We start from the raw sequence: 25162 nt of genomic DNA, 5'->3' as shown, positions 1-25162 counted from the left end.
TGCTGTCTTCAGGTGGACTTTGACCAACTGCAGGACAATCTGGCTCAGATGGAGCGGCGCTGCAAAGCTTCCTGGGACCACCTAAAGGTCATTGCTAAGCATGAGATGAAGCTGGCACTAAAGCAGCGCATGTCTGACTTCCTGAAAGACTGTGCTGAGAGGATCATCATCCTCACCATCGTCCACAGGCGCATCATTAACAGGTTAACGACCTGAGGTTTATCTTGTACATTCTTGCTGAGTAGAGAGGACAGGACAGCCGTAGTGTTGTAGTTAAAGCAATCTCCTTGACCATTTACACAGACAATCTAAGGCTTCACAAGCACTTATTTACTAAGCCAGAAGTTCAGATGGACTTCATTTAGGAGGAAATAAAAATACTCAGACCAAAGATACTAAGAATATAAATTTGTTGTCTTCAGAATTCTCTTTTTTGCACTACTGTACATTCTCTAATGTGTAGAACATTACACGCTTCACCCTGCTGTAATGCAATTAATAACCTTTAACTATTTCTTAGATCATAAAGCACTGAATATTTGGAAAGGTTATAAAAAATAATAATAAATAAATAAAAGTGTAGAAATAAAAGCCTTTTAATGGTTTGGAAAGGGCAAGAAGACTGGATTAGTGAAGAGAGCTATTTTTTTTTATGTTTTTTTATTTTTTTTAAAATACTTTTTTTTTATATCAAAATACTCAAACAACAGTATTGACCACACCATTTACTTATCTTAATTATTATTGTTAGAGTTTTATTTACACACCTTACATTTACACCTGTAGGTAAAACCTATCTTTTATTTGTGAGATGAAATTTAATTAAAATAAATAAAAAGCAGATATCGAGGTTGATGGTTGCATAAGTATTCACCCCCTGGATCATACAGTAAGTTAGCAGAAGGAATAGACTGCAGTTCCAGCTGCAAACCGGGTGTCTCTATCAGCTTTGCACATCTGGATCGTGGATAACATTTTTAGTGTCATTATAAAGCGTTATAGTGATTATTGCTTTTGAAATGAGAAATGTTAAGAAGTTAAACTTTTTCTTGCATAGGTATCTAATCTGGAAAAAATGAAGTCTTATAATTCTGAAAAGGGCAAGAACCTCGGGTTAGTAATGTCAGCTGTCCAGTATAATCGAAAAAACGTTTCAACCAAGAATAACCTTTTTTCCCCCTGAATATTACTGTACATAAACAACACATTTTACTGATTTTCAGTTATCGCATCAGATTGTATTGTTCCTTGTAAACTCTTAATAAGAGATGCTGACCCAGTCCACGGGGCCAGACAGTCCATGTCTGCAGTATTAGGGATTGCAGGGATTCCTCCAAGACACAATAAGGGCTAAACGTAGCACTTCCAGGATGTCTAAACTTCTCTGTGGATGATCTGCAGGTTCCATGCCTTCCTGCTGTTCCTGGGCCACCCAGCATACGCAGTGAGGGAGGTCAGCATCCACCGCTTCTGTAAGATCCTCAGCGAGTTTGCACTGGAGTACCGCACCACCCGGGAGAGAGTCCTGCAGCAGAAACAGAAAAGAGCGAACCACCGTGAGAGGAACAAGACCAGGGGCAAAATGATCACTGATGTGAGTGCGCCCTCTAATGGGTTTTATCCTTGTGCTTGGTTCAGTTCTAAACTTATATCACTAGATGGTGCAGATCAAACCAAACCGATTCATTATTATTTATTTATTTGTTTGTTTGTTTGTGTGTCTTTTTTTTTGTAACTGTAGTTAGTTATATAGCATGCACAAAAAATGTAACTTTACTTTAAGCTATATTAGCAAACTCATAATAGACTGACAGCGAAAATGTATTTAAAGGTTGCTCTTTAGCAGTGAGTCTGTAGGGGGTCATTAATACGAGGTAAAGTTAATAAATCTGATCCATTCCAGTTGCCAAACACCAGCACCTGACCTGAGTAATTAATATCAGTGGTACTGTAGCTGTGCCTAAGGCTACCTCTGATTCCTCAGACATGACCTGCTAAAGCCGGTCTCTGTGGGGAAGTCCTGCTTTGTTTTTGTTTAATTCATCGAGGGATACTTCGGTTTAAATCTCAGCCTAAAAATCCAACAGTTTTCACGGGTCTGAAGAACAGCAGTGAAGCAGCATGTGAGCACTGAAGCTGGTGCAGCCACTTTAACGTTGCTCTGTGTGTACTGGTTATAACGCTATAACGTACTTCATTAGATCATCTCAGATTTCTTTACCAGCTTCAGTCATATAGCCGTTTTAATGCTTATCACAATTTTCCCTTAATGACCTTTCAACATTAGCAACATAATTAAACACAGGTTTTTTTTTAAATGAAATTAAATTTTAATTAAACACACACAAAGTTGTTTTTTTTAAGTAAGGAATAATTATTAAGCTATGTATAGATTCTTCTCAGGTTCTTGTTGGCATTGGTAAGGTTTATTGTTTATATGTTTTATTTGTTTAAATTCTTTTTTGTTCCGTCACTACGTACAGTTTGTTTTGTATTTTGTTTTTTTCTTTCACCCGTCATGTTTCCATTTCTCCTTTCTAGAGTGAGGATGAAGAAGATAGTGAGGTATGCGGGGTTGTGTGCAGTTATATTTATGTGTGTGTGTTTGTGTGTGTGTGTGTGTGTGTGCACGTGAAGCCCCGTTTATCCCCATGTGCCCTTCAACATTTTACTAACTTTTAACGACTTTGACTGCAATCAGCGGCCAGAGACTAACAGAGACCGTCAGATATTCCATGATACATGACGGAATTGTTGAAAATGTACACCAGTCCTAAGAGAGTCACGTTCACTAATAACTCCTTCACACACACACACACACACACACACACAGACCGCCAGCAAAGGAGCTGGTGTTGAAAGGGCCTGCAGAGGGGCAATGCGTTTGTGATCCCATTACACGAGCCGTGAGAGAAGGAAGAGAAGTCAGGGAGCAGGGTCACCATGTGGAATCTATAAAGCAACAAGTGAAATGCAGACATTTTGATGAGTGTGTCCATGAGATCATTAAAATAAACACACAGTGGACAGTAGATTTGCATTAGTTTTATGTTGCGTTCCACTGAATATCTCAGAGCAGCACTGTCCTGTTGACTGTGCACATATTAACGATAAGGCAACAGTCTAACGATACTAAGTGTGCTCAGTGTGCACTTTGGTGTTTATGGTGCATGCTAGAAATGGTTTTTGCCTGCATGGAAAGATTCATGACTGCCAACAAATATCCCTGCAAGCCAAGAGACTGAACTAACAAAAGCCAGAGGAAAGAGGTGATGGACAGCAACTGGACAATGGGATTTATCTGTGGTTTATCTGTTATTTCCTCCACAGAGCGGCAAGTTTGCAGGCGCTACAGCAGACGGTCAGGACGCTCCAGTGCAGGGACTTGACTACGCCGAGGATGCAGCAGAGCACGAGCAGATGACCGCAGTGCTGAGAGACAGTCTGCAGCTTGGAGACACCACCCCTTCAGTCCTGCCTGGTCTACGCACCCGCACCCGAGCTAGCCGAGGTGCGTCCAAACCTGTAGCTTTACCATTAACTCTGTAGCTACGGATTATGTTGGGAGCAATGTTTTGAACAGAACGGTTGTTTCTGTGTTCATATAGGCCGCCTCGGACTGTGGTCCTCTGCCAACGAAGACACGTCGAACTGCATGGAAGACACAGCAGATGAGATCATGGAGCGCATTGTAAAGTCAGCAACTCAGGGCCCCAGTCAGCGCAGTCAGCCTCGCGAGAGGAGACGCTCAAGAGCTAACCGCAAGTCCTGTAAGTCATTGTGTGACATTTGTAATACATGACACGACATAAGCAGTTACAACAGACAGGAGAATATGCACTATACTTTCCGGCGTACCTGTGTTTGTAGGATTGTAACATAGATAGTGAAGTGGTAGCTCGAGGTGTTGGACTACTGAGTGGAAGGTTATGAGTTCAAATCCCAGGAGCAAGGAACTGACACAAAACAGAGATGATGAATCACCGCCTGGTATCTCAGTCCCTGATGTTTGTCTTCATTTCAATCTCAAGCTCAGCTTCGAAAGAGTAATTCGTTTCGACTGTGTACTGTGCAGGCGATCAGACACGAAGCTCGCACGACAAATAAAGGCCACACTCATTCGTATTCTGCAGAGGAAATGGTCAGACTTTCTGTGTAAGATGGTGAGATCCCTCCCAATTTCTGCAGAGTGGGTGGAAGTGGTTAAGTGTGTTTTTGGAGCAGGTAGGATTTCTGCAGGAACAAGCAGGAATGGATAAGCTTTACAGAGAAGTCAGGATTGGAGTCCAAACTTTTTGTGTGTGGAGGTGGGATTGATCACAATTATAGTGTCACCAAGATGAGGATGAGGTTTCTTCCTCATATCGGCTCAGGGAGTTTTTCCTCACCACTGTCACCTTTGGCTTGCTCATTAGAGATACATAGAAATTTAAATCTTGAACTTCTTAGTTTTTATTCTGTATATGTCCAGTATAAATAAAATCGGACTGATCTGAATTTGTGTAGAAGTGAGCAGGATTAGTCAAGGATGGCCAAGAGAGGACTGGTCAGGAAATAAACAACAGAGCAACAGTCCAGCACATGCCTCTAACCCCTTATTTATGTCTTATACATTAGTATCTAGCATCAGCTTAGTACTATTAGAACTATGGGGTTAGATTTAATTCTATTGATACAAGCCCACAGTTGTTGTTTTTTTTTGTACACTACAATAGATTCTTTTTAATATATTAGAATTGTTATGAATTCATGAATAACAAATTTCTGGTTATTTTCTTCCGCAGTAAGAAGAACACTGAAGAACGGGCTCACCCCAGAGGAGGCACAGGCTCTGGGATTAGCCAGTGGCTCTGAGATGCAAGTGTGACACAAAATAGATTCTAGCAGCTCAGGGTCTCCAAACACACACACACGCACACGCACACACACACACCTACACACACGCTTCAAATCTCGATACACCTGATCCTGGACACTGCAACCTAAGCATGCTGTTTGAAAGACTGATATTTCTTAACACCTACCACAATTACTGCATTTTTAAAAGACAAGCACAGTATCAGCTGCCGTTCAACCTTCTAATACACAACTCTTTAATCCTTCAACACAAACACAGACACGTTCTTGTGTTTAACCCTGTGTTAGTGAGGAACAAGCTCTCTGAAGAGACATGCTAGTGTGAACTGCAAGTGCCTTGAGTGTGAACCCAAAGATCAACATGGACGATCTTTCACACCCTGGTTATAAAACATTAGCTGTTTGGGGAAATCTTGCCTGCTTTGGTTAGTAGCACAGTCAGCATTCATGTCTGGAAACTGCAGAGCACAGATTTCTAGAAATCACTAAAGTAGATATCAAGGTGTGATTGTCTCTGCACTGCTGTGGTATTAGTGATTATTTTGCAAGGATTTTTTTGTTCGATCGAACCTGAGACGATCAGTAACGCTCGACAACGTACAGGTCTGATACACAATGCTGACCTACAGCACCTTCTGCCATTTGTACTGTAGTCCATCTGCTGAAAGTGCTCAAAGGAGAATAGGCGTAAATCAGTTTCCAGACACAGATCAGCTCTAGTCTTAGCCCAAGAAGAACTTTTTGACGCTGCCTTGATGTTAAATAAATGAAAACATTGTCAGTTTAACATCGTGTAATGCATGACTGCTATACTTGTGGCATCTGGTCTTTGGAAAAGGACAGAGGTGTGGTCATGTGGTCTCTTCAGCACAGCAGCAGTCTGTTTTTTAGGAAGAACACTTAAGTGTGATTATATACACAATATAACAAAACGTCCATTCTGTAGTGTGAAACCCAAAACATAATTCTGACAATCCACACATCCGTACTACACGACCCGGTAGTACCAAACCCCCCAGCACCTTACTCTGTGTACCATGTCATTTTAAAGCAATGTCAAGTATTAACAAGAAGAAGTATCTTTGTTTTTGTCCTGTTGTCGTCTTCTTTTCAGATAATCGAGTACTGTAAATTGCTAAATGATCTAGAAATCTAATGTAGAAACTAAATGTTCCCTAAGAAGACAAATGTTGTATAGTTGTGTAAATCTCTGTTTTTTATTTGTGCATCTGTTGCATTTGTATAGAATAGTGTATTATAGGTCAGAAGCAGTGTTATTCTGTGATAATTATAATTTAAGAAAAGTAAAGCAAGCCATGCATTGTTCAAAACACGAAGAAAGAAAGTCAAAGGAGTTGCGTCAAAGGGAGCTTCTGTGACGTCAGTCGGATGCTCAGCGATGTTTGCTTTTGTCATGTGTATTTTTGTTTTTTCCTTTTTTGCACAAACTTGAAACATGTAACCCACCCACCTTCCACTCCTGCTCAAGCCTTTCGAGATCATTGCACTCAAGTAAACAGAATCTAGTCATGTCCAAACTTTTGCTGCAAGTGCCATACAAAGTGGGTATTGAATAAGAGTACCAAGAATGTGAATTAATCTTGTTAATACTCACAGCGAAAAAAGTATATAGTGTATACAAAATCTTGCAATAAAAAAGCTTTTATGAAGCATCCAGAGGAAATGCTGGTCCTGTCGAGTGTTTTCATGCAGTGAAAGAATGGACATCTGTAAAAGTCAGAACCTTGCTACACCTTGAATTATTGAAACTGTTGAAACTCTTCAGAAATCTTCTCTCTGCATTAAACATGTGAACGTTCAACATCTCACGCTTGAGACATCATTTTCCACAAGTCATCCATCCATCCATCCATCCACGATAATCCATAAAAGGACACATATATTTAATCTATTTGTTGTCATGTAGAGATGGAAGTGTTGAAGTTTTGGAAGCCAGGAGCAGCTCAGCCTTATTCTAATGCATGTTTAAGCTAAAACAGTCTGATGATGAGCTGAGATGGTTTGATGAATTAGGTGCAATATGTTTAGTACTCTAGCTGTACTACTATAGACTATCCGACATTATTTTCCTTATCGAGTCAGTGACAGACTGAACACCACACGAGTCCTGATGTCACCAGCTTTTATTTAGGGTCGTGTCCACATGGTTCATTTGCAGTGCCATCGAGCTCCTTTAAATTGAGCTTTAGCGATGGAGAACCTGATGGAGGATCATTACAATCATCATTGTATGACAAATTTAGTGCAATGACAGACACAAACATGTCTAATGCAGTAAGGATGGTGGTTGTACAGGACCATACAAAACAACCCGAAGGTGTAGTAAACAATTTTGCCAATAGGGAACTTGCATTTCAAAGTCTCTGTGGTCTTCGTCCCCAAAGCAAAGCAAAGATCTTACAAAAAACCAGCAAGATTACAAATCTAATTGAAATCTGAGAAAACACATATCACTAAGAAAAGAGCAAAGACAGTCAGAAAACCGGGATTCACAGGAAATACAGTGCAAACTAAGGTCTTTTTTTGTATTTTAGATGTACAAAGCAACTAAAAGCAATGATAAAATTATTGGAATATAAATGAACATGAATTTCTGCTCTTTTGTTGCACTCATCTTTTACTGTCCCTGAACAAATGTTTGCACAGTACTAGAAATTGACATCTGACAAGTTTTGACTCAGAAATGAGATTATACACGTTTGCATTTTAAATTTAGTATTGCTCATGTTCAGCTTTGTTAGAATAGAACTGTTTCCTGCCTACAACTTTCTATGTGCGTTTTCAGGGATGTAACATTTTTTTTTAAAAGCACCAAAGCATACACACAAATATGACCCCTTTTGGTCAAATATTTGATATTTGAACTGGTATAGTGCAGTTTACATAAGGAATCATAACTCAAGTTACAAGGTTACGTGATATGTGATAAAACATGCGTCTACTACGAAAAGAATAACAGAGAAAATGCAATGTCACAAGCAGTTTACTGACTTCAGCCTGGAACACTGCAGTCATAAAGCAATGCGTGGCTAATTTAGTGAACTTACTATCCTAGTTATTTTTTCAGTTTTCACCAAAAATGCAAACTGAAATGAAAAAAAAAAAACAAAAAAAAAAAACAGTACAACGTATCAAGCTTGTATAAGATCAGTCAAGCACCCATGATCTATATCTATGAGCACATGGTAAGACCTCGCTTCACTGGAATAAACTCCAAAATATTTTGACGAACATTATTCTGCAAATTGCACATTATAATGAGCTTTTCTCCAGACTTTTGTACATTTTAATTGCATACATGTTTGGCCAGGGAGAGCGATGTCAGCTTATAGATTTTTAAAACAGTTTTCTTTAACTGTTCTATCAGTTGTTCGTATCGCCAGTCCTTTAAGGTCTGAGCTGAATAAATTAGTCCCTTAAGGAATAAAAGAAACCACACTGACGAGATGATGGAGAAGCACACTTACAGACAAATAAAGCTCAACATCCACAAGATTAAAAGCCTTAAATGGTTCTATCAAAATGTAAATCCCATGTAAGCAAGTAAGGGAACTGAAGGTTCCAATCTTTTAAAAAAAAAAAAAAAAAAAAATCCACAACAATTCAAGACTCATCACTGAAATATAGCACCAACATACTCTAAGTTCATGGCAAGTCTTGTGTTTTTAGACTCTGTTTTGCACTTACAAAGAGACAAACTTAACAACAAGTGTATCTTGGACTGGAGGCTGGCCAATTGCTCAAGTTCCCCTGAGATTGAAAAGTGCAGTCACAGTGATCTCCCAGCCTCCCTTAGGGCAAAGCTAGTGAGGAGCCTCCAGCATCTCCATCAGGAACGTCTCGATGGGCGTGTTTCCGATCAGCTTGAAGAAAAAAAGGTGCTCCAGACACTTAAGCCCAATGGAGCGCAGCGCAGGCAGCCTGAGGAGGAGCTTAGCAAATCTAATTGAGGAAAGAGAAAGGGAGATGAAGTTGAAAAGAAAGCCTGCTATCTCAGGTCTGTTATATTTAATACATGATCAGGCACATTGAGTAACAGTCTGCCATACAACCAAATAGAGAAGAGAAATCAAATTGCTGAGAGCTTTTAAAGCCTAATTTGCAAGAACACACCACAGTCTGAATGTGGGCTTGAAACTCGCAGCCATTAGATTCATGAGGTGGAAGATGCTTCAGCTCAAGTCAGGTAACAAGGATATATAAAATTGAACAACGTTTTGGTAAACAATTTTATAACTTTTATTGTTTTGTACACAGATGTAAAAGAATATTGACCATCTCTGCTTGTGTGTCTGTATTTATAGTGATTAGTACAAAAGGCACAGATGTAACACAAAAAAAAATGAATGGGATGCAAATCTGACAAAAGTTCAAATGTAAAGCTGTAAAGAGTGACGTGTTTCACCATCAGCTAATCAACATTTTACAACATAAACAGCAAATACTAGATTCATGATCCAGGAGCATTGAATCATCATTACAAGAAAGCGGTGAGTAAAATGCAACGTACACCAGTATCTACCATTCTGCTGATTCTTGTTCAATTCAAATGAAAAGAATTTTTGAACAAACCGTAGTAACTAGTAATAAAAGTAACTGTCTGACAAATTACATTTAAATATGCAAAAAAAAGACACATTCAAAAGTAATAATATATTAGGAATCGGTTAATTGATTTCTTTAAACTGCGTCACATATGTCTGAATCTGCTTGTGCGTGTCCCAGCAGGTTTTTTGTAATATCAGCTTAAGGGATAGTATGGAGTAAATGCTGCTTACACTGCAAAAGACTGCAACAAGTAGAGATGTGGAGAAAAAGAATTAGCATACCTCCCCTGCTGCTCGGGGTATTTCTGCCTGCAGTAAGCCTCTAAGGATGCATACACTCTCTCTCGCAAGAGTTCCACCTCACTTGTGTTGCTCAGACCTTTGGCATCTAGACAATAATACAGAGGATTAATCTTCAAGTGCCATTTTTGTCATCAGCCAATACAATGAAACATTTGCAGTACAGATCAGGTTGAGATGAACAATGTGACATTTTGTATATGGGCACTTGACAAATAGAGGTGAAACAGTATTTTTTTTTTCTATGTGACAAACAAAATATATATTTGACAAACAAAATAAACATTTTTTAAACAAAATATATGAAATTATAATGTTCAAAGGCTGAAGTTGGTGTCACTGTTACTGTTTTATAGAATTTCCCCTTCTTTATGCTATTTTCTAAGCCTTTTTCACAGCAACAGATGAGAGTAAAATGTCCTGCGGTGTGACCACACTACAGTAAAGAGAAAATATACAGATATCACTGATTTCAACTGCAAATCACATATGTTCAAGTTTAAGAAGCCTTTTCTAAAAATCATCATTGAAATTCAACATAGTTATTTTTCCACAACTGTTTTTCAGTTCCACTCCTTACTTGCACCTTCTTTTCTCACTCACTCGCATAGAAATATTTCGTAAAATGAGAAAAAGTCTTACTGCACTGTTTATTTTTTTGTGATAGTTAAATTATGCAGTGCTTAATCATGATAAAAATCGAATTAACTTAATTAAGGCATTTAGTTGCATTTAAAATGATGTCACCACGTGACTTCCATGTCACGCCACAGGACGGCAGTTATGTTACAAAATTTTGCTTGTTGTAAATATTCCTGTATATTGTTTTTGTATGTAAAAACCTTTTTTTTTATTAAGTTAATATTTGTAAAATAATGCCGAATTATTCCAAATGTTGCCAAATGTTTTATTTTATACTGTTTATATTTCATATCTCATTTATGTTACAGTCACACCGCAGGACATTTTGCATAAAAGCCTTTAAATAATCAGGAACAAAAAATATTTTTTCATCCAAAAGTAAAACTACAACATAAAATACAGTAATTTGCTTCATTTACATATGATTGTTGTAAGAAAAAACATATTTTAATGACATCATTTTTTGTTACATCAAAATCACGTGTCACGTCAACCACCCATATGCGTGTGTGACAGACAGAATTGCCTTAAATGGACTTAATGTCCATAAACGTAAGGGGTTTAAAAGAAGCAGGAAATTTCTATGGATGCACTTTATATGACAGCTCAGATGCATCCTATTAACTTCTGACTACACATTTGAGAGGTGAATCAGCCAATCAAGGAGAGAGTGAGAAAGCAAGCAAAATAAACTGGAGGAAATGCGTCCGATATAATATGGTAATAATACAGATTCACAAGCAACAATTTAACCTTAACTTGGTGAATGGGCAAAGCATGTATATGTTCTCCAATGTGGTGAGAAGCTAGTAAATGGTCAGTTAATTTATTGTAGTTGTGAAATTGGTATCAATTAACATCTAAAGAACTCAATCTGCTATTAAATATCAGGAAGTGTTTGAGTCTTCCTCAGAACTGCTTGTACTACATACCTCTTCTCACACTTGGTAGGTCGTGTTGTGAACACTTGGCCCTCGGCCCAACGTCAACACTATTCCCTAACAGACCTGAATTCTTTCAAAATATACAAGTGTGCCGTGTGTAATTTGTGTCGATTCACCACATGCATTCATGAGATTAATCTGTCTGATTCTTCACTATCTATATTACAGAAATGGAGCTTAGAATTACAACACATATCTACCAAAGTCAAAAGAGAATGCTGACTGGATTTTGCAAATCAGATAGTGCTCCCAAAACCCTGTAATCAGTAAGATCTGATAACTGCACCTGGGTTAAAGAGGATGATGGCTCGCAGACATCCAAGCTCAGTCTTGTCCATCTGCATATCTCGCATTTTATTTACCAACTCCGTGAGCACTCTACAGTGGGAAATGGAGAAGAGAGAATGACATGAGATAAAAAAAAACAACAACAACTTACAACTTCACTTTGTGAGATTTCTCCGATTTAAACCACTATACTCGGCTAATACTGAGATGCTGAGCTTATAAAAATATTATCACTATAGTGACTGACTGAACTACATCTTACAAGTCATTAACATCATTTAATAAAGTTAGAAGTGATGAGGCTGATATTCTTGTCAAGTACCTGTCAAATATGGCCCCCACCTCTGGGCTGCGTGTACTTTCCCTGTGGAGATATAAACAGGTGTAAAGAGAAATTAAAATTAGTAGCAGTGCTGAGTGAGTGAGTGGGATAAAGAGAGAGGGGCAGGGGGAAGAGAGAAAGAGAAAATAGACGGAGCAACTTTATAACACCTAGAAACACCATCAGAAAAAGTATTCATCTCACAGCCCTTCAGCACAGTTTAAATAGTCTGGAATTTAAAGGACTGTTCAATTAAGAATAGGGGAAAGTCAAAGTCGCCGGTTCATCAATAATGTAACTCAATCCCTTACTTCCAGTGTATTAAGGAGGAGTAACCTTCAATCAAAGTCAAAGCCAGTTTAATTGCGCTTGTTAAGGATTACCAGTTACTCATGCTCCACCAGGTTTCAAGAGTTAAAGAGCAGCTCCAAATCAGCTCCGTCCATATTTATCTTAATTGATCTAACTCCATTCACGATGAAAAACACTCCGTTGTAAACAGCAACAGCGGCATACTCCATACACCAGTGAATTCATTAAATAGAGTAAATATCTGTTCGCCGACGTAACATACTTTCCGTCATGACAACACAATACACACGGCTTTCATAGAGGAAAAGCAACACAATCACCAACACTAGCAAAGCTTGCACTGGAAGTCTTAAGTGCTATCCACGTCCGCACTGAGCTCTACTTTAAATCATAAATTTAAAATATTTTATTTGGATGCAACTGTCGCAAACTTAAGCTATATGCTGGCTATATACAACAAATCGCCAAAGAACATAATGTAAATGAATCGCTGCTGAAATGGAGTTTTAAGTAAATACATTCTAATTTAATAAGATTATAGCTCTAAATTATTGAACAATTAATGTTCAGCATTAGAATTCAGATAAACATGCATCGGTTCATCTGATTTTTGTCTTGTAGATAAAGTTTGTAGTTAGTTTCTGAAGACATACAGCACCTGAACAACCTGTACTAACACCTGGAAACTCAGTGATAGAAATGATGATAGAAATTGATAGATTTGTATCTATTTGTAAGATTCATAAAAACGATGCATTTACGTGGCCTTAGAAATGAATGACTAAGCTGTTTAACAATATGTAGCTGAAGTGTAAGGTCACCTGTCTCGGAGCATGTGCAAGCCTGTAGTCAGCAGAAGTCCATCCTCCACCCCAATGGAGCGGTGAGAAAGCGAGGCAATAAGCAGTTCGTTCCACCCTGAAACACAGATGCATTAAGGAAGAAAAGTCTTAAGTTTTAAAAGCCCAGGACCGGGTAAAATAACTGTAAATATTTTTAATGCTGAGGTTTATATTCTAACAAAAATAGCATTTCCACCTCATCAGAATAAAGTTTATATAAAAAAATAAGTAGGATAATCACTAGTGGCAGAATTATTTACACATACATCGTATCTTGCCTCCTTGAGTAAGAGGCCTGACTTACAAGTTAGTGTGTGAAAATATGTACTGTATGTGTAGGAGAATAGTTTGTACATGTTAAAATGTGGACTCTTTTACCTGCACGTAGCAGAATGACCTGGTCTTCCAGAGGCAGCTCACAGAAGTGTGGGATACGCTTGGCCCACTCCACCAGGCCAAACAGCTGTTTATCTGCTGCCTGACAGATGTTAGTCACTGGGTCGATGGCCTAAAGGACAGGAAGGGGGAAGAGTTAATGGGTGGTTTTTCTTAGAAACTTTATACTGTGATGATCATGAAAGGGATATCACAAAATGATTATCTCTTGAAAAGTCAGGTGAAAATGCTCTGCTACTTTACTTGCAATGTACTCAAATCAGTGCATCATGAAAGGAAGAGACAAACGAAAGGATAGGAAAACCAGAACCAATAATATTTGAATATACATGTATGTTTTTAAATTATGACTAAAATGCTGTTTGAAAATATGTTGTTGACTTGTGCCCATTTTGTATCCTAGATGAACCACAATAGCCTAAATAACATTGCCTTACTTCGAAGCAGGGCAACAAATCATCTTTCATTGATACATTCTAGTTTCCCTTGTCTGTGCTTGCCAAACAGAGCCTGTACTAGCCTTTCTCACACGGAATGTGCTCACCAAACCTGGGGGCTTAAATGATAAAAATGAAACGTGTTGTTTATCAGAGAAATTCACTATATAAGACTTTGAAAGTATCTCCGTTGCTGTTTAACACTGTACAAGCATGCATGGTTCAGATCATTTGAATTCAGTTTTAGAAATAAGCTTAATTACAGTGAAAAACTTGATTTATCTAAAGTCATTTAAAATGCTGTTTTGTTGCTTCTCAATGCAAACATACTTACTACAGAACTATAAAACACTATTTACATTTCATAATCTCTACTGTTCATTCATAGCTGAGTTTTTCAATGTTTAGTTGGTATGACTAGTAAGGTTTTCTTAAAGGATAAGACAAACGTAAAGCTCTTTTTTTCCCTACTTGTTAAAAGGAACCAATGAACACTGAAGCAATCCTTCAATACTTGACATTGTCAGCTTAAGTCAACTTAACTTATTTTCTGGACCTAATTTTTTATGGCCCACTACAAGGTGTTAGACCTTTCTCTCTAAAGCGCACTATTAAAAACAGTAACAAACACTCACAGCACCAGTAGAGCTGCTTGCAGTGTGCAATTCTGTCTTGTTATCCACAGCTGTCTCAGCTTCCATGATCTTCTCCACAGGCATCTCCTCATTGGCTGCAGTATTGCAGTCGTAATCTCCATCACGTTCCCTATTCCTCTGCCGCTCCTCCTGAACAGCTGTGAAGTGCAAGAAATGAAGATTTCCATAAACCAGGTGTCTATTTACCAGAACCAAAAATCAAAGCTCCCCTTACTGTTTTCAACCTACACCATACTTTGTGACAATTTTGTCGTTTTCATTTGCTGAAACAAAAAAATAATAATAATAAAAAAATTTTTTTTTTCTTGTACATTTTGAGCATGAGGGTGAATTACTTAATATATAAAATATTTAATAGCATTTAATAATGCTCAAATCCTTAAATAAACATACAACAAACAGTCCCATTATATGCATTAGCAGCATATACAGTTCAGAAGTGGGGTTTATCTTTTTCTTTTTTACAGTAAAGCTGCAACACTAGCAGCACTGGTCTATTTATTATTGTTATCCAGGAAACATTTGTGTTCACACTGCAAATGCTGAAGTGGTACAATGCCATGTACTTAACGATACGTACACTTTATCTGAAGCTTAAGGTCAAGCTTGATTAAGGCCTTAAAAAACAAACCATAATAAGAACACACAATGGTATTTGTATGAAAGGACGTTGAAAACATGACTGAAAATACACACCCTCTCTCTTCATGCCCATGGCTAGGCATTTCTGGTAACGGCAGTACTGGCAACGGTTGCGCTGGCGCTTGTCCACAAGACACTCTTTGCTGTCTCTACAGATGTAGCTCAGGTCCTTCCTCACTGTGCGCTTAAAGAAGCCTTTACAGCCCTCACAGCTGTACACCCCATAGTGCTTCCCTGAACAATGAAACAGAAATTAGTAAGCAAATAACTGCAGCATTACTTTTTCTGTGCATTTTGGTTTGCCGTTCATCCTGGGTCAGTCCTGGATCAACATTAAAAGTCCAGTACAAATATCTTAGACAAAAACGGATGTAACAGTAAACGTTTCTAAGCAATGTATAGTTCAGGTACTATTTTAGAAACCACACCACATGCCACACCAGTAAGTAATCCAGCACTGAGGAAACAATTGTAAAGTCTTTGTAAAAATAAATAAATAAATAAATAAATAAAGCGTGTCCTTCCCAAGTACTAACCAGAGGAGCGATCCCCGCAAATGGAACAGAGTCTTTTTTGGGACAGCATTGGCCCAGTGCCTCCTGGAGACTTCAGAACAAAGGATGGCTTCACATCATCAGAGCTGCTGACAGTATGCAGCTCAGACATTGAGGAATTAATCTAAAAATGGTAGAAAGAGAAAAAAAAAAAAATGAAAGCATGGGGGATAAACGTTATGTGGCATATTTAAGGAAAGAGTTAACTTGTCTCCTGTGACTCCAGTGTGGACCAAGGACACTATTAGTCCGGTGAAAGAAACAAATTCATTTCTCAGCAAATGACTGTAGCCCACCTGTGGGTTGCTGATGGGTCCGTAACCCACCGAAGGGGTAAATGGCACACCTGGCGAGCCAGTGGACGAACTGATGACAGAAAGGGGGGAGTCCAGGGAACTAACAGGGCTACTGACGGCCGAGGTGGTGGGCACCAATGAGTTCATAGATGCAAGCCAATCTGGCCAATTTAGAGGAGACTATTGGTCTTCACTCCTAAAGAGGGAGAAAAAAGTGCAACTGATAAACACGATATATTTCATTACATACATGTTTAAAATGCACACCTTGATGTTTTTCTACTTCAATTTAACAGCCGGTTCAACCACCATCACCTGGATGCTAGGATTACAGATCCTTAGGCGCCACAGCTACCTGTGCACTGGAATACACTTTCCTTCACAGACTTTAGATACAGTGTTAGCCGAGTATTACTGATAGAAAACCATCAAATATTAGTTTACCCACCTTATAACGATAAAAAAAAGTCGCTCTAAATCTAAAATTCAACAACTGTCGGCATTCACATACAGTACACAAAACCTTTCGAGATAACTAACTACATGCGAGATGAAGGGGAGAGTATGAATGTCAACAAAAATGGCCGACGAGGCCTGCGCGTCCAAACAGCGCCCAGAGCTAGCTTGCTATGCTTTTCTTGAGAGTGTTTTTGTATCGTCTGCAGTCCTTTGGTCAGGCATGTTTACCACCCAAGAAAAAAAAAATAGAGGAAAGCCAAAGGCAGCTTTTGCGAATCTATTTTTGTGTAGCTAACATAATTGGCACGTTACCTCAAAGCGCAGACAACTAGCTAGCCCAGAGAGCAGAAAGCTAGCTGGCTAATTTACCCAATTACAAATAGACGCTACGAAGCACAATGAACCAGTTATGTGCATATAATATCCTTCTTCGATTGCTTTTTTTTAATCCAACGACTATAGAGGGAAAGTAAAAATAAAAAAATAAATAAAAACGGAATGTATTTATAAATACAAACGCCAACAACAGTCGCAAACTCCTTAGCAACCAAGCTCTGCGTGTATGCTAGCTAGAGAACCTACCAAACAAGCTTAGCACAACTATTTACTTACCTGTTAAGTTATGCAAACATCTGCATTTGCCTTCTGGCTAAAAACCGCATAAAGGCGCTCGGTGATCCGCTACAGAATTGAAATGATCTATAAATCATTTACAGTTAAAATATTTATTTTACCAAACACGCAATATGAAGAGAATGTTTTGCATCCGGGCAAAAGCACCTCGCTAGTCAGCCTCCTAGTGGATAGAGAGCGCATTGTCTTTGATAACAAGCCTCAAACAATAAAACGATTCTCTCCACACGCTCATTATAAAAAGAAAAATCAAGGAGAAGCATTTAAAGCCTATTTGTTTACAAGTAACTGATCAAAATGGTGAATAAAAAAAATTGAATAGCAAGACAAAACACACTTTCCTAAAGATCGGTCTATTTAGCTAGCTAACTATGTTACTGCTATGTTGTTATATTACTCGTAACACAAAACATAAGACAAAAATATTGTCTCTACTTCATTCTTAATATTGTAAATAAGCCATAATTAACAGTGTTGAATAATAGTAAAGCAATAAACTGTGGAAGCAGTCAGTTAATCAGAAGTACATGTTAGTTCATTTGTATATAGCATAGAAAGTCATTTGTCACTGGTGGGTGTTATAAACTTTGTCAAACTAATATAAATGAAGTAGAAAGGCATTTTAGCAAATGTCTCTCTCCTGAAGAACAGTGTGAGAGAATCCAAAAGCATTTATTTGATATAAATGACATTAAATAAATGTAAATACATTATTTACATTTACACTATTTATACTATTTATATTCCCTTCTGAGTCTGGTTCCTCTCAAGGTTTCTTCCTCGTGTCCTCTCAGGAAGTTTTTCCTTGCCGCCGTTGCCTCCGGGTTGCTCATTAGGGATAGAGATAGATATATAGTGTTTTAAATTTTAAATTAATATATATTTTTAAAACTTTAATTGTATATATTCATTTATTTATTTTTCTCCTTATTTTTTCTTCTTATTATTATTATTCTATATTTATTTCTTGTTTTCTCTTTCTTCGGTTTCCATACTTCTGTAAAGCTGCTTTGAGACAATGGGAATTGTTAAAAGCGCTATACAAATAAATTGAATTTGAATTTGATATTTTGTTTACAATGACACTAGTAATATTGACTTATTAATCAGAAAGGCCTTTATTCTTTTATTCTCTAAACAGTACAAATCTTTTAAGAAACTTGGACCAAGTTTCTGCTGAGTAAGGCACAGATCATGAGCATTACAAAACCAGAATCAAGCAGAAAGCAGTGAACAAACTGCAAAGACATTTATTTAAAACATGTTTTAAATTACTGACTGATTACTGTACTATTAGCGTGAGTCAAATAGATAGCTTGTGTGAAGTCTTACGATGGGTTTGCTTCTCTGTGCAAAATGCTGTTTTATTCTTGTAACTTACCCAAACAGTATATTCTTATATTTATTACATTGTGAGACATGATAACAGAACTATTCCTATTTTTTTATAGGGGTAGAAATCAGATAAAAGGATAAAATTGGGTGATAGAATATATTGCTATTTACAATAGCAAATGTCAGCTCATATTTACTAATTGTGGTATAATGCTGTAGTATATAACACTATATATAGTCTAGGTAGTGTTGTGATTTTGCCAGTGTTTGTAAAACAAAGCTGGTCAGTGTAGATTGGACTGATAAAGGACTGCCAGGCAGGATCAAAGTGTAATCGTTCCAAACATTTCTATGTCTAAAAGGCAGGACTAGATGAGTTAAAGTTATGACAGAGTGCATAAATACATTAGATGTTAAATGTAAAATGTAGGTGCAATGAGAATCAATAATCATAAGGTGCAGAGTTTTATATTTTCTACCCTGTAGCAGTGATTCGTCTTCTAAATAACTGCAAGCACATTACTCATTGTCTACAGTCGTATCGTTTGAAACCACAGTCAATAAATTACAAAGCCAGAACTTGAACAAAACCCTGCATGTGTCAGCAATTCTTTCTCATTCCAAATCCTCAAAGAATTATTCATTCATTATTTATTCATTTGTTTCTTGAATCTATTGTACTATTTACTGATTTATTATTATAAATTTTCTTTTTAAATTTATCAGAAGTATGATATTACATGGATTACAGTCTCAGTACAGAGAGTTTACAATGCTGGAGTCCATCCTTTTGTTTGTGTAAGAACACAAAGCCTACAGAACCTGGTCAAATTTGTCTCTAGACAAACTTATATACACAATAGCTGCTTAGGAAATAGTATTTCAGCTGTTTCAACCTTTTATAGTTTTAAACTGTGTAATATTATAAAATATCCAAAGTATACTATTCAGGCACATGAAGTAACTAAAATGCATCTCCTCAATCTCTTTAACATCAGTCTAACTTGGAAATTCCAAATCAATTATGTATGATCTGAAACTTACAATATAACGGTACATCTTAACAAATATACACTTTGCTAGTGGAACACAAAAACACAAATTATTTACTATCCCAAATTTCTTAACTTTCATGTTCCTATTACTACAGCTATTCAATTTAGAATGTTCAATTCGCCACATCATCTGATATTTGTCACCTGTGAAGGTTGAAGCCTAATACGTGCTTTGTTTGAGACTTGTGATTTCAGGGAAATGTATCTTTTAACACCCACAAGAAAGCACTATTTGTCCTTTTGTACATACATTAGCTCACAGATGCCGATGATTGGCATAGGGTCATAGTCACTGACATGGAAGAGAGTCCATGCCTCTTAAGCAGAGAACAGACAGGTTTGCTCTTTTGGCTCACTCTCATGGGTGGCTATGCCATCAGCATGATTTAAACTTGAAATCGGCCAATGATAGAGTGAATATTTTTGTCCTGCACCACAGGGGAACCATAACACACACGTTCAAAGTTTCAAATTTGCTGCTTCTCCTCAGCACCTCAAATAGAGATGCAAGATTCATTTGGCATTCACGTTTTTCTCTAAATCTGAACACACTTGGACAACATAGTGACGATCACATTTTTCATTTATCAGGCCAGCACAAAGTCAAGCAGCTCTCTATCCCTTGCATGGAAATTACTTAGCTGGTACCATGCTTAATGCTTAATGGTTAGCCTCACAAAGAACAACTCACCTACTGAGACTACAGCTCTACAGCTCAAGAACATTATTTAGAGGTGTTCCACTGCTAGAATTCTGCACTGTTCCTGTCTGTGCATCACCCTGCACTTTCTCCAGGTTCTTCAAGGTTAGAATTTCCCCCTCCCAGTGGTGTGAGTAAGGCAGTCATTTCTAAACACCTTTCTAGGTATTCCTTTGGATTTTTATTAAACAAATTAAGCATTGGGTCTAAATTTCATGTAAAAATGTTGTGACAGTATTTAGGTTTCTGTATAATATGATACCATTTCAATTCTTAAAGCAACAATTAGATATTTGATAATACCAGTGAATTTGCTTTACCTTGATAAAATACAGTTTGACTTCATAGTCTCTAATCAAGTTTGTTCAGGATATGCAGTAGACTTAAACTTAATTGTGAATCATGATGGACTATTAAAAGTTAAATCCTATGTAAGTATCGACTCATTTTACTAGCCTATTTACCCTTCCGTTTGAAGGATATTTTTACACACCAGTTTCTTTACGCATTGTCTGTCTTTCCTTTTCGATAACAATTTATTAATAATAAAGTATTTTTGATGATATTAGATTGTTTTGCTTAAATTAAATTCAATCAGTGCATTTTAAATCAATGCATCATCCCAATTGCCCTCGGAAGTTTACCACAATATCATTGTATGTTATTAGGTTCATTTTTGTTTACACAGACATCTTAAATGTATATCATGTTTATATACTGATAAGTGTTGCTTTGTTGTTTAAATAGACCTGATTATAAACATATTAATAACATAACAGATTTAATAAAACCTTACTAAACCAAGGTTTCTACAGCATTCAAAGCTATTACATAACTTTTACATCAACTCATGTTTATTCAGTCTTAAAAATGTTCTCATTGGGGATGCTTCTGTGTGAGAGTGCATATGGACATTCTCATAGAAATGCACTTGCTGTTAAACAATGCAGAGCCTTTTGAGGAACATATGGGAAAGGAAATTTGCAGCCAAATGGGCCGTGGCTCTAACTGACACAATTTGCATATTGACATTGTCCCCCATTTGCTCCTTTGGCTGTCTCCCCTTGACCTCCAGGGAGTAACCCCCAAAACCACAATCCAGTCTCCACCTGCCTGACCTCACCTTCACTCCACTCCGAGAGAGCATGGGTGGCTCCCATGTTCAGCTCCAATGTTCAGCTCCTATGTTTAGCTCCCATGTTCAGCTCCTATATTCTACTATATATTTACACATTTTTCTTTGCTGCTGTAACATAGAAATTTCCCCACTGTGAGACGAATAAAGGCATATCATATCTTAGGATCCTATCTTATGTTCAGCTCCCATGTTCAACTCCTATATTCAGCTCCCATGTTCAACTCCCATGTTCAGCTCCAACGTTCAGCTCTTATGTTCAGAACCGAACCACATCATATTCATTATAAAAAATTAACAAAGGTAATAACTGGATGCCTTGAAATGAAACATGGAAGGTGAAACTTGTCATGTGTTGCCATGGAAATGTTTCCAGATTTTCTTATTGCACTTATTATTCACCCTGCCAGGAACGTTGCCTGATCCGTAGCATCCTGACTAGGTTTTACAGAGGGACCATTGAGAGCATTCTGAGCAGCTGCATTACTGTCTGTCTTGCATCACTGTCTGACCCTGCAGCGGATAGTGAGGACAGCTGAGAAAATCATTGGAGTCTCTCTTCCCTCTATAATTGACATTTAAACCACACGCTGCATCCGCAAAGCCAACAGCACTGTGGATGACCCCACACACCCCTCACACACACTCTTCACCCTCCTGCCATCTGGAAAAAGGTACCAAAGCATCCGGGCCCTCATGACCAGACTCTGTAACAGTTTCTTTCCACAAGCCATCAGACTCCTCAATAACTAAACTGAACTGTACTGAGCACAAAACACACACACATGACCTACACAAAATACACACTATTCCAATATACATCCTACAGCACATGTCTACAGCACCGCCGTATTAAACTGTTTACATGCTGTTTTACACACTGTTTTTGCTGTCTTTCACATTTCAGTCGATTGCTGTATTGCACATTACTTTACAATACCTCAAGTAACTGCTTCAATAATACTAATGTGTTCATTCAAGTATTTCTGCACACGCAATATTGAACATACAGTATTTACACTGGTCGGTGCTGCTTTTGTGTATTGTCTTTTGTGTAACATCTTGTGTTGTTTGTTTGTCTTTTGTCCTGCACTGTCTTTTTGTCTTTTGTCTTGCACTCTTTACACCAGGTTGCACAGAGGCACTTAATGTGGCTAGGACTAACTTACTTAAGCTCTGTCTTGGTTTTATGTAGCACCATGGTCCTGGATAAACATTATCTCACTCATTTGTGTACTGCAACAGCTATATATGGTTGAAATGACAATAAAAGCTTCTTGACTTTTTGACTATTAGAACAGCATCAATCTAACAATGAATCAACCAATGAAAAATCTGTTTGTTTGTTTTTTAAACAAGTATGACGTTTCGTAATACCCAATAATAAGTCCTATAAGCCTATGAATTGTTACTTTTTCGTTTCTTTCTTGTTTTCTTTCTTAACATAACCTTTTTTTTTACGTCATTACGAGAAAATAAAGTCGTGATCACAACAAAAACAAGAAAAGGAATAAATATTATAACGCATGGCCTCTTAGGACTTCTGTACAATAAGAATTGCGCAGGTTTATAAAGTATTTTGATATAGCACAATTTCCCAGATTATCATTGTAGATCGACCTTATAATGTTTCTAATGATTTAATAGATATTGGTGTAGATTTTTAAATAAGCTAGAGTAATACATGTTAATGAATGACTATTGTAAAGAATCAAATCAATCAAATCTTTTGTTTAAAGGTTAATAATTTCATAAAATATTTGAAACCTGCAATGCAGTGGAGACTTTGGAAAAGGAGGACACTTTAAAAGGCTTATTATTAAATAGTTTCTTTATTATTGTTATCAACCTACAGTAGATAAAATGTCCTGTTGTAGTAAGTTTCAGCAGGCATGTTACTATAATGCATCATTAGGGAAATATATACATTTAAAATATCAAAACACTTAAACGCAAACATGTATATATTTTATAGTGTACTGTTTATTTATTTGCTGTTTACTTCATTTTTAATTCTCATTAATTCTCAATTTTGTTGTATTTAATACAATGACAATAAAATATCTTACCTTACCTTGTCTTAACTTTTATGAAAAGTGAAATGAAAATGACTTTCATCAGAACAATGAGACTACAGCATTTTAACAACCAAGGATCAGTATGAGACTTCCAAATGAGACACCCCACCATTTTAGCTGTGGATTATGGAGATTATCAGTTTTCACAAAGAAAGATCAGTGTGTCTTTTGCAGGACCACCCTGCTAACTTCATGTTGGAGTCTCTGAGGTGAAAAAATATTTTAAGTCTAATTCTAAGATCATTCTTGTTTGATGTTCTAGTTTTAGCTCCATTTCAGCTCATACGTCTTCTAGCAGTTAATATATAGTGACTTTGGTGTTTGAAATGCTATTTGAGCCTTTGTGCAGGCAAAAAAGAATAGCCATGTCCTTGTGCATGGACCATTAGACATGTGCAGGTCTTCAATGTTGTAGGGTTTGTCAGCCAAACAACCTGGACAGTGGAGATTTTGGCTGAACGGTCATCTCCACCCTTTTGTCTCAACCCAGTTCAATGTTAATGCGCTGTTGAGGCCACTAACTCACTGATGGTGTCCTCCCCCATGCTCCTTTCTCAGCCTCTGCTCCTCTTGTGCACTGTCCAGCTGCTGGTGACCTTTGCCCTTCTGACCCTCACTCCTGACCCCAGTGAGCAGTTCCCACGCCACACCCTTTTGTGCAAGGCCTACCATGGCAACTGGATGGTCAGTGGTAATATATGCTCTCCAAGCAAAAGGCATAAAGGAAGTCATCTGATTTATTCTGCTGCTAAGCTGCTCTGGCCCCCCACTTATGCACAACAAGAGAAAAAGTGAGAAAAAATGTTAAGAGGAGATTTAGGCTGATGATGAGTATAATAAAATGGATTCATTTGACAAAGCTAAACATATCTGCTGATTCATTCATGGGGGAAAATGTGCTTTCTTGCTTTTAGAGTTTGATTGTTTAGACTCAATTGCTTTTTTTTCCATGATGCTGAAATATTTCTAACAGTCCAGTAGAGGAGGATATCATAAGTTTATATTACACCCTCAAAGTAACAGGGTCGAGAGATTCATGTTTGCTTTGTGCATCCTCAAACAACACTTTATCAACCAGGTTCAAGTGTCTGAGACACACTTTTGACCATCTGAAGCGCTGTCACACAAACCAAGGCCCTTATTAATTTCTGTTCTATCCACCTGTCATCTGACATCTCTCCTTCTCTCCCTCTCGCTCTGACCCCCTCGGTCCCCTCCCTCCTTGCCCTCTGTCACTTTCACCGTTTATTGTGGCTGGAGAGATTTTCTCTTTTGAGGCCCAGTCTCTTAGGTAACCCCAGTGCTGCATGTAATGAGATGGATAGAATTAGAGGGAGAGAGAGATGTAGAGACACATGCACAAAGATACTGACAGAGAGGGAGATGGAGCAGGACGGAGATGCAGTCGGACGCAAACCAGAACACACTGAGTCCCAGTTTGGAGCTTTGCTGGTTTACAAGTGATTTATCTCAGCAGCAGATTCAAAGGTAACAGATTCATTAAATTAAGACATGACTGTAGCTTTTGGGCAATCAATATAAATTCAAGGATGGGAATAATGTTTTCTGGTGTTAATCTGCGCAGTTTATCACACAACTTGGCTGTGTGTTTAATGTAACACACGAATGAGATATCAAATCGTAAAATCGTAACATCTTAAATATATTTGTAAGTGAATATTTGAATTAAGACGCTGGTATACAATACCAT

The 25162-nt window shown here is 37.6% G+C and overlaps 2 protein-coding genes across 8 annotated transcripts in view; one reads left to right on the top strand and one right to left on the bottom strand.

Annotated features, from left to right (window-relative positions):
* Positions 1–6679, top strand: part of fhod3b (formin homology 2 domain containing 3b) — a 119298-nt gene extending 112619 nt beyond the window's left edge. For 3 of the 5 annotated variants that reach the window (XM_060870458.1, XM_060870461.1, XM_060870460.1), the window contains 6 exons: positions 13–203; positions 1402–1594; positions 2542–2565; positions 3331–3511; positions 3609–3770; positions 4785–6679. In XM_060870458.1, coding sequence (XP_060726441.1) covers positions 13–203; positions 1402–1594; positions 2542–2565; positions 3331–3511; positions 3609–3770; positions 4785–4867 — 834 coding nt within the window. In that variant the 3' untranslated portion in view covers positions 4868–6679. The remainder of the gene's footprint in view (positions 1–12; positions 204–1401; positions 1595–2541; positions 2566–3330; positions 3512–3608; positions 3771–4784) is intronic. The other 2 variants (XM_060870459.1, XM_060870462.1) reach the window with 1 other exon arrangement.
* Positions 6680–6983: 304 nt separating this feature from the next.
* Positions 6984–17334, bottom strand: rxrbb (retinoid x receptor, beta b). Of its 3 annotated transcripts, none has more exons than XM_060870465.1 (11): positions 17128–17334; positions 16057–16252; positions 15743–15884; positions 15261–15440; positions 14544–14701; positions 13454–13583; positions 13055–13151; positions 11922–11963; positions 11598–11689; positions 9708–9813; positions 6984–8820 (listed from the first exon to the last, which is right to left on the bottom strand). In XM_060870465.1, the coding sequence occupies exons 2-11, from the start codon at positions 16201–16203 to the stop codon at positions 8682–8684; spliced, it is 1233 nt and encodes a 410-aa protein (XP_060726448.1). In that variant the 5' UTR covers positions 16204–16252; positions 17128–17334; the 3' UTR covers positions 6984–8681. The 3 variants fall into 3 exon arrangements, with proteins under 3 accessions (XP_060726448.1, XP_060726451.1, XP_060726450.1); XM_060870468.1 differs by lacking the exon at positions 17128–17334 and adding an exon at positions 16828–17041; XM_060870467.1 differs by lacking the exon at positions 17128–17334 and adding an exon at positions 16372–16753.
* Positions 17335–25162: the final 7828 nt, after the last annotated feature.

This window comes from Tachysurus vachellii, chromosome 5 (assembly GCF_030014155.1).
Source record: "Tachysurus vachellii isolate PV-2020 chromosome 5, HZAU_Pvac_v1, whole genome shotgun sequence".
Lineage (NCBI taxonomy): Eukaryota > Metazoa > Chordata > Actinopteri > Siluriformes > Bagridae > Tachysurus > Tachysurus vachellii.
The sequence above is the reverse complement of the archived record's forward strand: the minus strand, read 5'-3'. Positions and strand labels throughout refer to the sequence as shown.

Excerpts from the sequence above, each read along its gene's own strand:
- rxrbb (XM_060870465.1), bottom strand. The coding sequence starts at position 16,203 with ATGAACTCATTGGTGCCCACCACCTCGGCCGTCAGTAGCCCTGTTAGT. Across the intron at positions 13,152-13,453 it reads GGTCATTCTGCTACGTGCAG|GGTGGAACGAACTGCTTATT; the intron begins GTAAAAGAGTCC and ends TCTGTGTTTCAG. Across the intron at positions 11,690-11,921 it reads GTGGGGGCCATATTTGACAG|AGTGCTCACGGAGTTGGTAA; the intron begins GTACTTGACAAG and ends TTCCCACTGTAG.